General features: G+C 47.0%; 1 protein-coding gene across 1 annotated transcript in view; it reads right to left on the bottom strand.

Moving 5' to 3' along the window:
- Nucleotides 1–16,188, bottom strand: part of RETREG1 (reticulophagy regulator 1) — a 105,087-nt gene that overhangs the window by 73,646 nt on the left and 15,253 nt on the right. Inside the window, exons 2-3 of the mRNA XM_037529499.2 lie at nucleotides 4,620–4,726; nucleotides 17–47 (exon numbers count right to left, since the gene is read on the bottom strand). Coding sequence (XP_037385396.2) covers nucleotides 17–47; nucleotides 4,620–4,726 — 138 coding nt within the window. The remainder of the gene's footprint in view (nucleotides 1–16; nucleotides 48–4,619; nucleotides 4,727–16,188) is intronic.

The raw sequence follows: 16,188 nt of genomic DNA, 5'->3' as shown, positions 1-16,188 counted from the left end.
TTTCCAAGGAGCGTACCTCTCGCTGAGACTCCTCCACAACTGCGCCCCTGCAACGAGAAGAAGCAAAATGGGAAACATTAGGGAGGCATTTTTCTCCTGAGTCAGCTCTCAACTTAGAGATATTCTGAGGTATTTTAAAACGTATGCTTAGCTCTTTAAACTCTAGACACTATGAAATTATATAGTATCGCTCTGGTACTGTGACTAATTCAGATAATGCATCTGCAAATATTGAGATTTTGCTGCATGCAAACTTGGGTTAAGGACCATGGGAGACAGGATGCTGCATCACAGCTGGCCCTGCCTTGGGGACTCTGCTGTCCAGGTGAGACGAGAGCGTGCCGTCAAAAGCGTGCACCCCAGGGAAGGGGTGCAATCCAGGAGAGTTCAGGGGGGAAAAGAACATTTACCCAGATCGTATTTTCTTTTTATTCCCCAATGACTTTCTCCACGGGACAATGTTTTTTTTGTTTGTTTGTTTTTTGTTTTTGTTTTTTCAAAGATTTATTTATGCATACAAGAACTGGGGTACAGGCCAGAGGTGTGGGGGTGAGAGGATTCACCAGAGACAGAGCGGGGAACAGAACAGGCAGATTGACTGAACTACACTGCTGAGAGGAGCAACGGGTGAGTCAGGAGAGGTCTGCTGCGCCATGTGGGTAGCTCCCTAGCCGGGGATCGAACTCATGCTGCAGTGGCTGAGGATAGCCTCATAGGTTTGGTCTTTACTCCTTGAGCCACCAGGGAGGCCCCCCACTGGACAATGTTTTGATATACTCACAACTATCAGCTTGAACAAAGTCAATACTTACACTGAACTTCTCTGAGGCTGTTTCTGCATTTTCCACCCAACAAATGCCCAAAATGTTGTCTCTTTTGTTCTTCTGCCTCCCCCATCACAGAACTATGTGAAAATTCTTAAAATTAAGCCCCAGGAAAAAAGTTTCTCCAAATATCTTTGGAGAATTACACAATTGATCAGAATTACACAATTGCTCTAGTTTCCCTTTTTGCCTCGGCTGCCAGTAAGCACAGGGGCAAATCTTTTGTTCAAATTAGGTCAGCATGTTAGACTTCTCTTCTGCTAGATCTCTTTATTTTTTTTTTTTAAGATTTATTTATTTATACAAGAACCAGGGTACAGGCCATATGAGCGGGAGGGTGAGAGGATTCACCAGAGACAGAGTGGGGAACATAACAGGCAGACTGACAAAATACACTGCTGAGGGGAGCAGCAGGCAAGAGAGAAGAGGTCTGGCGTGCCATGTGGGACCCTCGCCAGCCAGCCGGGATCGAACCTGGCTGCAGAGGCTGCAGACAGCTTCACAGTGTGGTGCTCAACCACCTGTGCCACCAGGGAGGCCCTCTTCTGCAAAACCTCTTTAAAGCAGTTTTATTTTTTATGTTCTTTAGAAGCTGCCTTAAATACTTGGGCGTTCAATGGGCATATCAAAACAAAGCAAATATACAACTCAAAAAAATTCAAGGAATCATAAGTACTAATAAGGTCTCAGCTAAAGTTGAAAAGTTGGATAGACTAAATTCTAGAGGCAACAATTTACCTTTTGACATTTCTGACAACACTGTGGCCAAGAAAGCAGATGTCATTAGGAGCTGTTTGCTTGTTTGATTCCTTTTGTTATTTAAAACTAGAATAGGGCCTCCCCTGGTTGCGCAGGTGGTTGAGCGCAGCACTGTGAAGCTGTCCGCAGCCTCTGCATTGCAGGTTCGATTCCGGCCAATCAGCAAGATACCCACATGGCGCGGCAGACCTCTCCTGTCTAGCCAACTTCTCCCCTGAGCAGAGTGTTTCAGTCAGTCTGCCTGTTCTGTTCCCCGCTCTGCCACTGGTGAATCCTCTCACCCTCCCGCACATCTGGCCTGTACTCTGGTTCTTGTATAAATAAATAAATCTTTAAAATAAAATAAAATTACAATGAGTGTAGTTGATGGAGTGTGGCTGAGAGCAGAACTGCAGTCACTGAGCACAGACCAAGGTGGGGAGCTGCACAGGGTTGAGGGCCAGTGCAATGGGAGAGGCTGAACAGGAAAATACTTAAACTGATGGTAAAGAGCTGGCTGAACAGCAGCAAAGTGGTCAGAAGGGCATGCTAAGAATTGACATCCAGCCTCCGCAGGGGTGGCAGACACAATGTTTCCCAAAGCTGGGGTCAGAGAGGCGTCCACAGTGGTAGCTGAGCAGACCCAGATTGTCACACAAGCCATCAGAGCACGCAGGAATCAGAGACCGGCACACAAAGGACTTTGGTTTCCTGCCAGTCTAAGTTCAGTGGCAACCAGACCATGGCATCAATGGCCAGCGCAGACTTTGCAGGAGGAAATCATAAAGAGGCAGTGGTTAGAAGCACTTCCCAGGGGCCGTGGGGCAGTGCAGGGGCCTGCGGAGCGCAGCAGTGAAAGCATCTGAAAGAGCACGGGGGCAGAAACTCCAGTTCTTTTGCAACAAGAGAGAAGAAACTGGTCAAGGAACAATTTAAGGCTGCGGGAGTTTTCCACACTACAGAGAAATCCCCCAGAACTCAAGGGGGCTGATTCACTCAAACAACACACAGCCAGGAGTGAGTGAGAACCTGTTGCAGCAGAGGTGGCCCAGGCTGGAGATCACAACACTGGCGTGGGCGCCAGACGTAGCAGAGTGAGGTCATGACGAGGCATCTCGTACTTTCACTCACCTGCTCTTTAGAGATGAGTGCAATGGCAGGTGGCGTTAAGATAACACTGGGGAGGGCAGGGATATGATAAAATTCTTCACAGCAGAAGTGTAATCTCATTAGCCAAAAATGTTGCAGACACAGGGAGGCTTGGGTGGAGAGACACTCCCTGTGAGCCCAGGGTCTTGGCAGCCACTCCGCTGTAACTGTGAGCAAGGTGCCAAGGATGGGCAGCAGTGCTGGCCAAAGCATCACAGCAACTGCATCTGGACCAACCTGAAGCTGAGTCTTTGACTTAGAGACCGATTCATGGCAGCAGGCCCCCGACAGACGCGAAGCCAGCCTCCTGCCAACTCTTGCCAGGCTGAAAAGGGTCTTTGTCCTAAGAGACTTTCCTGAAGGAGGCAAAGTAGGCACCAGCGCTGCTTCTGTCACTGACTGGGGAGCCTTGGGGAAGCTCAGCCACGACTCCCATTTACTCTTTGTGTTTGTGCAGGAGAAATGCTGAATATACTGCTGTTGTCAGTGACATCACCCGGCGCAACCCTGATGGACAGACTGGCCTGTGAGCAATGCCCACCCCACAGGGCCCAGGCAGAGAGCCCCTCTTGAGCAGAAGCCAAAAAGGAAGGTGTTCATCTTCAAATTACACCAGAATGAAGGAACTACCTGTGATCCTTGAAACACACTGATGGAAAACACTCCTAAAAATGGCTGACATGTGATTGAGTTTAAGGCCGGTAAAGACCCGCTTACCAGCACACCCGACAGCACCGTGAGAGGGAATCCACAATGGCCGATATCCCAGGTCTCAGAGTCGGCGTGACAGAGAAGGGGGCCTCCCAGGTCTGGCAGACCTCCCCACTGCCCGGGGGGATCTCTGGGCGCTGACCCACATGGGCTCTGATGGAAATTATTCCTCGAGGTATGGTTACAGGTAATGAAGTCAGATGCCTCGTTATAGGCTGCTCTTAGCTAGTTTTGATCAAATGAATCTTATCACATTTAGGTTCACAGGGCTCAACCATTCCAAGGAGGAATTTTTGTCCAGTTACAAAAACTGGCTGTAAATAAGAGGCCTTCTCAGTAAGGAAAACATGGACCCAGATCCAAATACAGTAAAATTACTCAGAAAACATCTTAAACAAAATGTTCTAATGATTCATGTTCTCCTTTTTAAAATTACTGTTCAAAATTAATTAATTTTTAGAAATACACTTTCAAAAACTTATTTTACAATGACTTCATTATTTTTTTTAAAGATTTATATGCATACAAGAACTGGGGTGAAGGCCAGAGATATGGAGGGTGAGAGGATTCACCAGAGGCAGAGCAGGGAACAGAACAGGCAGACTGACTGAAATACACTGCTGAGGGGAGAAGTTGGCGAGACAGGAGAGGTCTGCTGCGCCCAGTGGGTCAGCTCCCTGGTGGGGGATCGACCTTGTGCTACAGTGGCTGGTGATAGCTTGAAAGCCCTGTGTCTTTAACCTCTGCGCCACCAGGGAGGCACCATAGCTTCATTATTTTTAAGCTCTGAATTCACTGTTCTTCTCCACTGAGGCAGAGAAAAATTTTATATAAACTAGTCAGTTTTCCAGTGGCCCAGTTTCATCGTGTGGGGCTGTGAGAAATATTTAACTCTTACTGTTAATCCTCACTGCAGTTTACTTAAACAAAATGGTGTTGAAAATAATAGCACTGCGCCAAAAGACAGACAAACGTCCTGCTCCAGAGCAGTAGTTATGACTAAACATCAGTTAAGTAAATAATAAATATTAACTAGATATGTAAAGAAGAAATATTTCATCATCATTAAAAACAGCAAAGTGGATGCCAATGTAATCTGCTATCTTGCTCCTTTTCAAAGGACTACTTGGTTCAGAGCTCAGACCTCCTGGCTCTAGAAAACTAAATACCATAAACATGAATTCTGAGTGTTCTTACCTCTGGTTCTTGACAAAACCATCTCCCGTATAATTTGCATAATAACACGCCCAAGTAGCAGGACGGAAATCATGTGATACACTCTCCAGGGGGTCAGCGCGAGGAACCTGGAAGAGCAAAGACAGACAATCATTATTTCCATTGGAGGGTTTTCTTTTTTGAAATTAGGTTTCTGCCCCAGAAACCAAAATTACATCCAATAATGACTTCACCTTCAAAAGCACCCTGATGCTACCACGTGAAAGTTATTTCACAGGCGCCCACGTCAGCAAAATCAAAGCGTTTGGGTCGAGCGCACTGTTAGGCTTGGCTTTCTGCTCCAACCTCTAATCTGGGAGGAGGATTTGCTATTTGGGTCTGGCCCAAATATTATTTGGTCTAACAGATGGAGAACGGAATTGAACTGAAACAGAATTATGAAGGGCTTTTTAAAAGGCAGAGCTGCAGGGTTTTGTAACATGCACAGAGCAGGGACGGGCTTCTGTTTTTCTTTAACCATATTCATTTCTTTAACTACTATCTCTTCCCTGCCAATCTCTTCAAAATAGCAATTATTCAGGATCCAATTACTAGTCCTCTCCCTTTAAGATCACTACTCTTTTGTTTATCTGCCCACCTCCTTTTCAGTGAGACACAAGCACATAAGCCTTGCAGCACTATTTATTTTTTTGCCATGAGCTGGCAAAGTTGCCAACTAATAGTAACGCTGGTGTAATCATAACTCATAGAAAGACTGATTTAACAGATAGGTCATTTAGTAGCAGCTGCAAAGGCACTGCGGTGGTAGAGAGAATTGGCACTTCTTCATCAGAAAGACAAAAGCAGACCACTCAAGCAAATCCAGGGTCACCAGGCAGAGGCTGTAAACAGGACAGGAGCAAAGAACAGTAAAGCAGGAATAACTCCAAGTCAGGGCTACAGAGTGATTCCTGAAGTTGGCCTCACAGGGTGGATACAATTTGGGGGAAAACACAGTCTGTTTCAACTGGAGGACACTATATGAAAAAAGATCAGAGTGAGGGAAGCTGGGGTGCCTGGGACATGCCAAGTGGTCTGGGTAGCGGCTGCAGATGAAGGTGGATAAAGGAGAGAGGTAGGAGACCGAAAAGATTAAGGAGACAGGCCGGGGCACGCTAAGGCACAGCCTGGATGATGCGCCAGAGCATCTGATCTTCATGCTACCAGCAGTAGAGAAAGCCTAACGTACAACACAGGAAAATGAAAAGATGGGTGATTAAAAAACAAAAACAACAACAACAAAAAAATCTGTGGGCAGCTGAGATATGAGATGGGACAGGAAGGAAGCAGACAGGACACCCACTAGAAAGTGATGCAATGTGTTTGGTGAGAAGTGGTCAGCACGAGATGCTGGTGAAGGTGTGGATAAAGCTGTCCCAGAAGGAGTGTTTCCCAAGTTCTAGCTCTGGTTCTAACTTTAACTACATGTGTGACCTGGACAAGAAAAATGGGAGGAAAGGATAGGTCAGTGCTCTTACATACTGATCTGCAGTGGCTGGCAGGTTTGGAGCTGGGGAAGCTGAGACTATAGATCCCCAGGCTCCAGGCTCCTCCCCCAGGCCCTCTGAAACAGGTGTTGTAATTAATCGTGTTCACATTTACCAAAAGGGAGAAGTGATGCTCAAGAAGCACAGAACAAGGGAGCAACCTTAACTGAAATAAAAGCCTCAGCGGTCCTTAGACCAAGAGTTTATTAGAGAATCAAAATGGAGATTTGAACCCAGGAAGCAATCCCATAGATTTCACTCCGAGAATTATTCTGACAATCACAAGTTTTCGTTGTTTATACACCTGGTTATAAATTAGTGTTTGTGGAGAAGGAGAAAAAGAAACTGTAAAAATGTAATTATTCTTTTTTTTTAAAGAGTTATTTATTTACGCATACTAGAACTGGAGTATAGGACAGAAGTATGGGGTAGGGGGAGAGGATTCACCAGAGACAGAGTGGGGAGCAGAACAGGCAGATTGACTGAAATACACTGCTGAAGGGAGCAGCGGGTGAGTCAGGAGAGGTCTGCTGTGCCATGTGGGTAGCTCCCTGGCTGGGGATCGAACTCATGCTGCAGAGGCTGCCGATAGCTTCATAGTGCTGTGACAACCCCTTGCGCCAAAAATGTAATTATTCTTGACAGCTGGTGTAAGGAACTGGAGTAGCTCAGGCTCTTTAGTGGCCCCACCTCCCCAACCCCCACCACTAGTCTCCATGCCCAACACCTGCGGCTTCGCTTGCCTCCCAGGTTTCATTGCCCACACGTGGTAACATGATGTTATTGCAAAAAACGCTCGGGAGCGTGAGCATGGGGTGTGCGCACCTATGATATGGACACTCCAGCCAAGAAGCCAGAGAGCACAGGGCACGCACACCTGTAATACAGATACCAGGTGAGAGTGAGCTGATCATTACGAGAGACTAGGGAGAGAGAAAGAGAGAAGCCAGAGAGAAATCAAGCAGAACCCACAGGGACTGAGAGGCTTGGTTGCTGCCACCTCCCCACCTCCCTGCCTCTGGTCTGCCTGTGTACCTAGTCCCCTGCGTCAGCATTAAAGGCCCGTCAAATCTACCGAGGGCCCCAAGATTCTTTTCTATCTGCCCGAATCAATAATGAGACTGGCCTGGTCTGGGATGGTTGCCCCTACAAATAGTGTAAGTCAGCGGAATTCAACAGAGAGAGAAGACACGACAGCTGGTTTCTGGTTTTCACTGATAGGTTTAGATGTTTTTCTTTCTTTTTTTTTAAGATTTTTATTTTTTTATGCATACAAGAACTGGGGTACAGGCCAGAGGTGAGGGGGATGAGAGGATTCACTTGAGACAGAGTGGGGAGCAGAACAGGCAGATCCACTGAAATACACTGCTGAGGGGAGACGGGAGAGGTCTGCTGTGCCCTGTGGGTCAGCTCCCTGGCTGGGGATCAAACTTGTGCTGCAGAGGCTGCTGATAGCTTCACAGTGTTGAGACTCAAACCCCTGAGCCACCAGGGAGGCCCTCTTATGTTTGCTTTAATCAAGGATTTTTTTTAGTGTTTTGTTCCTGCCTATCAGTTTATGATTAATGCTTGCTATTGTCTATCATGCTATTATCCCTATTTGACGCTAAAGTGACAATTTGCAAAATTTTTTGATGTTGAGTCACAGTAAGAAATTCATTTGCATCTAAATAGATAAAAATGAGACCAAAGTTTCAAAAAATAATATTTATCCTTAAACTCTGCAATGCCTTTAGATACTTTCCACTCAGTTCCATGCTATTTTTATTTATTTATTTTTTAAATTTATTTACTTATGCATACAAGAGCTGGGGTACAGGCCAGAGATGCAGGGGGTGAGAAGATTCACCAGAGACAGAGTGGGGAGCAGAACAGGCAGATCTACTGAAATACACTGCTGAGGGGAGCAGCGGGGAAACAGGAAAGGTCTGCTACACCATGTGGGTTGCTCCTTGGCTGGCAAGGGATCGAACTCGTGCTGCAGAGGCTGCGATTGCTTCATAGTGCGGTGCTTAACCGCCTGTGCCCCAGGGAGGCCCTCCATGCTATTTTTAAATGCTGGCTGTGACCCTCCACAGGGCCCAGGGCTCACTAATGAGCTGCAATTCATGGTCAGCCTCCTGCAGCTCTCAGGGCACCTGCAGTGATTGCATTGCATTAGATGGGCTTGCTTTGCAGAGTCAGGCAGAGGCCAAGGAGAGAAAGTTCTCTCAAGTTGCAAGGTCTCTGGAGTTAACCTGGAAGCCATTTATGTATCTTTTAAAAGGTAAAGAAATGCAAAACCAAGTGAGGTGGTGAACGCCATTCCCTAGTCCTTTAGTAGAAATTATAAACTTCCAGGAATAGAAAAACTAGGTCCAGACAGGGCTTGACCCACAGTCCCAGCTGCCAGAAGATCTCACTGAAGGGCACCGTCATAGCAGCCCCAAGGAGCTGGGGATGCCCGCGTGTTTTGTTCAAGTTGGCATCTTCGAGGGTCTCGTAGGTCATTAGGAACCCACAGTCAGACGAGAAGGTCACCTCCAAGCCTCCTTAGGAAGGCGCTGCCAGAGTTGTGCAGGATCACAGAGCTGTGTCCTGGGCAGCTTAGCATCTCTTAACCCCCCAAATTAAGTACAGAAATGTAGAGAAGCAAATCCCTAGTTAATGATTAGTGTTCAATGCACTTTTGGTATTTTATACTATTTAAGGTACATGGTTTCAACATGTATAATTTAGTCTTGTAATCAAAATCTTAGAAACGGTAATGAGTTTATTGTATTCACTTTACAGGAATCACCTAATAGTTGAGAAAGCCTGGATTACTAAATTTTCTTTAAAAAATCTACTTAGGTAAACACAAACCATACTCAGAGAAAGATGTCAGAGCATGAAACGCCTCACAGCTCTCCATTCATGGCTGATCTGGTTTCTTTTATAATCCCTCCACCTCCGCCCCACCGCCGCCAAGACGTTTTGAAGTAAATCCCAAATGGCATATAGTTTAATTTGAAAATATTATTTTTCTTCAAAAAGGATGACTTAACCTAACAATACCAATATCAAACCTCAAAAACTGTTTGAATTCCTTAATGTTATTCAATATCCTGTCAGCATTCATGTACACACACCCACACCCACACCCACACCCCCACACCCCCCACACACACCCCGAATCCGGATCTGAAAAAGTCATGCACTGTAGTTCTTCTGGAAGCAGCAGACTCATCTGTCAAGTTTTCCAGAGTCTGAGAATTCCTCATTTATCCTGTGGTTGTTTAACATTTTCCACTCTCCCTTCACAGCCAGTAAAACGGGTAGTTGGATTTAGAGACTTGAGCAGATTTAGGTCCGAGTTTTTGTTCTGTAACCTTAGCATGGGGGCGGGAGCTTCCACCTGGAGCTCATGTGGTCTCAGCAGCCACTGCAGGTGAGGGCCTGGCTGGGGCTGTGGGCAGGTGAAGCCCTGCATCCTGGCTTCAGGCAGCAGCTGGGTCCCAGCTATAAAGACACCCCAGAGTATGATTAACCTGAGAGATCCCACAGGAAAGGCAGATCAAAACTTGACTATATATTTATTTATATTTTACATCATTGTTCATTTTTAAACAGTGTAAATTAAACAGTGTAAATTAAAAATAAAAAAACACTTGATTATTTATCAGCTTTCAAGATAATGGGGCCTTTCCTAAGTGTTCTCTCAAGGTCGCTAAGTTGGTTTTCTTCCTCCCTTTCATAAAAATTAATTTTGCTTCTTTCTAATCCATTTGATACACATGAATTACCTATTTTTCTCCCCCCACCCACCTCTTCAGCCCTTTCTCCCTCACCCTTAACCTCAGAACCTCACTTTGGTTCAGTGTCTCCAAGTTTGTAATTATTTTGCTGTATCAGTTCATCCACTTTGATGCCTTATTTTATGAAAGTAGGTGAGATCAGCCCATGCTGGTCCTCATCCCGTGCTGACTTCAATACACACACTTCCCCCCGATGTCTTCCATTTCACGCCACTTGGTAACACCCCTCTTTCCTGAACAGGATCAGCCGTGCGGACAGACCACGTCGCCCTGACCCAGCCTCTACCCGGGGGCCCTGAGGCTGTTTCCACGGCCTGGCTGTTGTAAATGATGCCGCAGTAAACACTGGAGAGGATAATTTTCTGAACTAATGATTTCATATTCTTCAGATAGACGCCCCAAAGTTTCCATTTTGCTGTTGCTAGGAGCCTATTTGATGTACTTCCATCCCCTGCAATGTTATCCCTTCTCTGCAGGTGGGAGCTCATGCAGGTGGCCCCCACTTCCTTAGGTACAGCCCTAGTAAATCTGAATATCAAGTTCTTCAAAGGAACAGAAAATACGAAATTTACAAGGGCAGTTTAAAATGTCTAAAGAAATATAAATTTTTAATGAGGACAATTATTCACCAGATGCTCTTGAAAATGTTTATTAAAATTTGCTAGATTTATAAACAAAACATGGTTACCTTAGCTAAAATGAAAGCTCCCAAGAAAATTGGAGTTTTGAACTTAAAAAAGTGACAATTTAAAAGGTTATAAAACATAGTTGAACCAAGTCCTTCCAGCCAAATCTTTGCTTTATATGCGAACCATCTCTGGCCTGTCCCCCAGCTCTTGAATGCATAAATAAATCAATCTTTAAAAAAATATATCGAAAAAACCCCTGCCGGTTGGATCCTAGGTAATTCAGTGACCCAAACTCAGTGGCCATAGCACAGAAAAAATGCTATCCTCCCTTCCATGTGACCCCCAAATTCCTCCATTAGAATCCCCAACGCTAGTGAAATCCATCTCACACTCAGAAAGCTCAACATTTCTTATGCACAGTTTCCTGTGGGATCCTGTTATTGCTAGGGGAGGGCAGAGTCTGGGCACAGTCTGGGCAGCGTCTGGCAGACACTGGGTAGCCCTGGAGACCACAGCGATGATGAAACCCCCGCCTGCCCAGGCAGAGCCAGCAAGCAGACGAGTTAGCAATTAAGTGTAACCCACGTCCTCTGGAAAGGCCACGGGAGCAGAGCCGAGAGCAGAGCACCACAGCCCAGAGAGATGCTCTCGCGGTGCCCGAAGCCCTGCCTCCCTGGAGAAGTCAGATCTGCCAGGTGGACAGAGGCAGGTACCGACGCGTGAAAGAGCTGGAGAGTGTGGGAGTCTGTTCCTAACACTCGGAGAAGCCGCCGCGCTGATTCCACAGCGGTGCCCTTCATGGCCGCACCCCAGCATGTGAGGGCTCCCCTCCCTCCACATCCTCATCAACGCTTGCTTCTGGTCTTGGGCTGACAGCCGCTCTCACAGGTGCCAGGTGGTCTCGTATGCGGCTTTGATTTACATGTCCCTGCCCAGTGACGGTGACGGTTTCATGTACCTGTTGCTACCTGCAGGTCTCCTGTGGCAGTCGGCCTAGTCAGATCCTCGCCCGTTTTTAATCAGGTGTGGTTCAGGCCCTCCCTGGTGGTGCAGGGGTTAAAGTCTCAGTGCTTTCAAGCTATCACCAGCCACTGCAGCACAAGTGAGTTCGATCCCCAGCCAGGGAGCTACCCACTTGGCTCAGCAGACCTCTCCTGTCTCACCCACTGCTCCCCTCAGCAGTGTATTTCAGTAGATCTGCCTGTTCTGCTCCCCACTCTGTCTCTGCTGAATCCTCTCACCCCCCCCCCACAAACTTCTGGCCTGTATCCCAGTTCTTGTATGCATACATAAATAAATCTTTAAAAAAAGAAATTGTATTAGCATTACGCATGGCACGCAGATGCTACACATAAGCATAAATTACACGAACATACACAGTGACGTGTGTGGAACAATACCCGCTGTCTTACAAAGGCATCCTGTATGGCTTAGCTGCTACTGAAAAGGTAAAATTGTGCAAATCACTCTGGCACTTTCTTTTAGCAAGTTGTGGCAGCTCCTCCGTTTCCACGCAGTGACAGCTTTACACAAGCCCCGCCGGACCCAGCTGACTCACGCGCAGCTTAGGACGATCCCATCCCTGGATGACGTCTGGCCACACCAGTGCAGCATTTCTGAGTCATTTTCATATTGGGGAAATTTGTCCATTTGCCTTTTCTTCTTACTTTTTTCAAGATTTATTTATGCATGCAAGAGCTGGGGTGTAGGCCAGAGGTGTAGGGAGTAAGCGGACTCACCAGAGACAGAGCGGGGAGCAGGACAGGTGGAATGACTGAAGTACACTGCTGAGGGGAGCAGTTTGCAAGACAGGAGAGGTCTGCTGCACCATGTGGGTAGCTCCCTGGCCGGCCGGGGATGGAACTCGGAACTTGTGCTGCAGTGGCTATGGATAGCTCACAGTGCCGAGACTTAAACACTTGCGCCACCATGGAGGCCCTCTTCTTACTTTTTTTTTTTTGGAATTCTTTTTTTTTTTTTTTTAAGATTTATTTATTTATTTATACAAGCACTGGGTACAGTCAGAAGCACGGAAGGGTGAGAGAGTTCACCAGAGCCAGGGCAGAGAGTAGAACAAGCAGAGTGATGAAGTACACTGCTGAGGGGAGCAGCGGGTGGCAGGAGAGGTCTGCGCGCCATGTGGGACCCTCGCCCTGCAGCCGGGGATCGAACTGGCACTGCAGAGGCTGCAGGCAGCGTTGCAACCCAGCGTTCAACCACTGCGCCACCGGGGAGGCCCGCCCTCTTCTTACTTTAAAAAAAAATTTCTCTTTCATTCTGATTCAGGAACATTTTTATTATTTTTATTATTTATTTATTTTTGAAGAATTATTTATTTATTTATACAAGAACCAGGGTACAGGCCAGAAGTGTGGGAGGGTGAGAGGATTCACCAGAGCCAGAGTGGGGAGCAGAACAGGCAGACTGACGAAATACACTGCTGAGGGGAGCAGTGGGCCAGACAGGAGAGGTCTGCCACACCATGTGGGACCCTCGCCGGCAGCCGGGGATCAAACCGGCGCTGCAGAGGCTGCAGACAGCTTCACAGCTCTGCGCTCAACCACCTGCGCCACCAGGGGAGGCTCAGGAACATTTTTAAATTTTAATCTGGAAATCCAGTAACTGCCTTGGCCCACTAGTCTTGCTGGGATGACTCTAGGGACTATTCACTACCTGCTGTCTGGGTCAGACTAGAAATGAGCCCCAATCCACGAGTTCAGACAGAAAGAAGGATATTAGGACAACAGAAGGGGGTTGCAGAAAGCCCAAGCAAATGCACAGACACCACTGTACTAATGGTCACATGACAGACAGGAGGCTGGGGATCTCCATATTATGTCCTTGCAGAAAGCCCCATACACATTTCACATTTCATGTAGAATTTTTTCCAACCAAATGATGGACTTGGACTCATATCAATATGTCTGCATTCACAGCTCACGGCCACAGTCACAGAGCCAGGCACCCACTCCTCACTCCACAGAGATTCTCCATGGGGCAGGACAGGGTGGGGGCTGATTCCACCTGTGACCAGCTCCTTCCCTTTCTCAGAGCCCTGTCTGGCCCCGGCTCTCCTTGTCCCCTTATTATCTTTCCTGCACCCCAGGTTGTGGGGGGTCCTGGGGTGCCTGCTCAGGTGGGGGGGGTGGAGGATGCACAGGTACTGAGCTGGGGGACACTTTCTATGATGGAAGAGATGACGGATTCGAGTTACCTCTACAGAGCGCCACTCAGCAGCTACCTACACAGCATTTTTTTTGGGTTTTTTTGCCTAGCTATGTGTCTCTTTGGCAAGAAAAACTGAACTAAATCTCCCATTACTGCATGGTGAGTTTGGCAAGGCCACATTTAATGGCTCGATAGAATAAATTATTTACAAAGCAGAGAAAGGGACCGTTCACAAAAGCAGAAAAAACTTCTCTGGTTACAGGTGCAAATGATAACATTTAGTGCATCTCATGTGTAAAAAAAAAAACTAATCCTTATCCCACATGGCGCAGCAGACCTCTCCTGTCTCGCCCACTGCTCCCCTCAGCAGTGTCTCAGCAGATCCACCTGTTCTGCTCCCCACACTGGTGAATCCTCTCACCCTCTGCACCTCTGGCCTTCACCCCAGTTCTTTTACACATAAATAAAAATAAATCTTTAAAAATATCAAGACATAGTTCTAAATAATTTGGAAAGAAAGGGTAATCATAAAATGGAGGCAAGTCAAGCAATGACTTGGTTAATGACAAAAACAGGAACAAACGAGACTAGAGGAAGTAGTTCTTTAGTTGTGAAGAGCAAAAATATGGATTAGAAACATGAGAGGAAAGAAATATGAAGTGAAAAAAGGGGGTGAGAGTATGCCACAGGGACACGAGAAATTCTGGAAGACATGCAGACACAGAATGGGGAGACCCAGCAGCCAGCACGGTCAGCTGCAGAGGCAGAGGGACACAGGCTCACTCCAGTCGAAACCACTGGTGATAATCCAGCGAATTCAGGGAATGCGCCCCGGTCAGCAAGGCGAGGAGGAGCAGTCCACAGCCGTGGGGGGATCAGCAGGGAGTTTGTGTTCCTGAGTCCAGGAGTGAGCAGAGCCAAGGACATGGCTGGAGTGGAACCAAGTCCATCCCAGGTCAAGACAACGCGAAATTAGCCCTGCTTTGTCTTGCATTGCAATTAGGAGAAAAGTCCTGGAGAAATCAAGTCAAGCGCACCTGAGCAGAGCAGCCTGCTCCCTCGTGCCGCCTAGTGTACATTACCTGCCCATCCCCATAGCCTGGGGCCTTTGCAGCCGGTCCTGACAGCCCCAGCAGGCTGGAGAGGCAGCCTCTGCAGCACACCTGCTGAGTTACCAGTAGGCTAATTACTAAGTACCTGATCTGATCACAAAAAAAGGCAGCAGCAGAAGAAAAATGGGGGTAAAAAGAGACGTGAAAATATCTGACAGGAAGCTGTTATCATGTCCGCCCAATTAGTTTATTTGGGTTTATTAGTTTATTTGACATTATTTGAAACAATGTCCTTACATGACATCTGAAGACGTAATGACACCATCTGAGCATCTGTCCATGGCACCTGGCGTAGTTTGAGTTTTGGACCAGATCACAGCTGCACAAAGTAGCCAGCACAGCCAGTGAGAAACACCCCACGAGCTCCTCTGACACCAACATATCTTCAGCTTTAGATCAATCTTTTCCCCAAGTGGCTGATCAACAGAATTACCTGGGACACTTTTTTAAAATACAGATTTCTGGGTCCATCTCTGGATTTGGTAGATCAGAATCCTGGGGAGGGGAAGGAGAGGAGACACGGGGATTTACATGGTTTCTGGGCTGCAGTCATCTCTCAGGCTGTTTCCCATTCACACGTTGAGTGCACAGACCCTTAGCCTAGAGGCAGGAGGCACAACTGGCCCAAGCATCCAGTCGAATCTCAGCAATCAATCAACCATGCACGCAAGTCAGTTAATACATACAGCCCTACCTGGGTGCAAGACATGGGGGCAGGTGCTGAAGAGGCATCTATGACTAGCTCTTCGGGGGGTGGGGGGTGTCATATGCACGTTAGTGAAGTCAACGAGCATTCGGGAACACACCTGGGAGAGCAGCTGTGTGCAATGAGGACCCTCCTTAGGCTGGGTATGTTCACTTCTCCAGCTCATTGGATGCTCCTAAGCAACCCAATAAAATCAAATATATGGAAAGTATAGATTCATAAATAAATCAAGCTGGAGCAACTCGTCTTAAAAAGTGCATCTATAATTGAAACACTGAGTCCTCTTGACTCCAGATCTATTGTCTATGAAGTTCCTGGACATTCATTTTAATCAACTGATCTAAAGCACCAGAAAGTTCTAGAAAAGAGACGAACAAATAATTGTCATAGCAGCTCCTGCCTTTTAAATGCCCACTGAGTTGTAGGCAAGCCCTCATCAGCTCATGTCCACATTCTGGTCAAAAGACCATTCCAAAGTACCTGACCCTGTCCGGAATCCTCAAGAGGGACTCGGCCTTTCTGCCCATCTGAGGACAGCATCACCACAGCTGTAGATGATCTCTGTTCATCTACCTCCTTCACCCCGAAAACCCAAGGATGCAAAGAACGCCACCCCCATGTGTGGCACCTGCCCCCACTTGGTTCTGTCCTGTTGGCCAACCTGGTTCTGCCC

The sequence above is a fragment of the Talpa occidentalis genome, unplaced genomic scaffold (assembly GCF_014898055.3).
Source record: "Talpa occidentalis isolate TD23 unplaced genomic scaffold, MPIMG_talOcc4v2.1 talOcc4.6, whole genome shotgun sequence".
NCBI lineage: Eukaryota > Metazoa > Chordata > Mammalia > Eulipotyphla > Talpidae > Talpa > Talpa occidentalis.
Note: the sequence above shows the minus strand (reverse complement) of the source record. Positions and strands in the feature narration are given on the sequence as shown.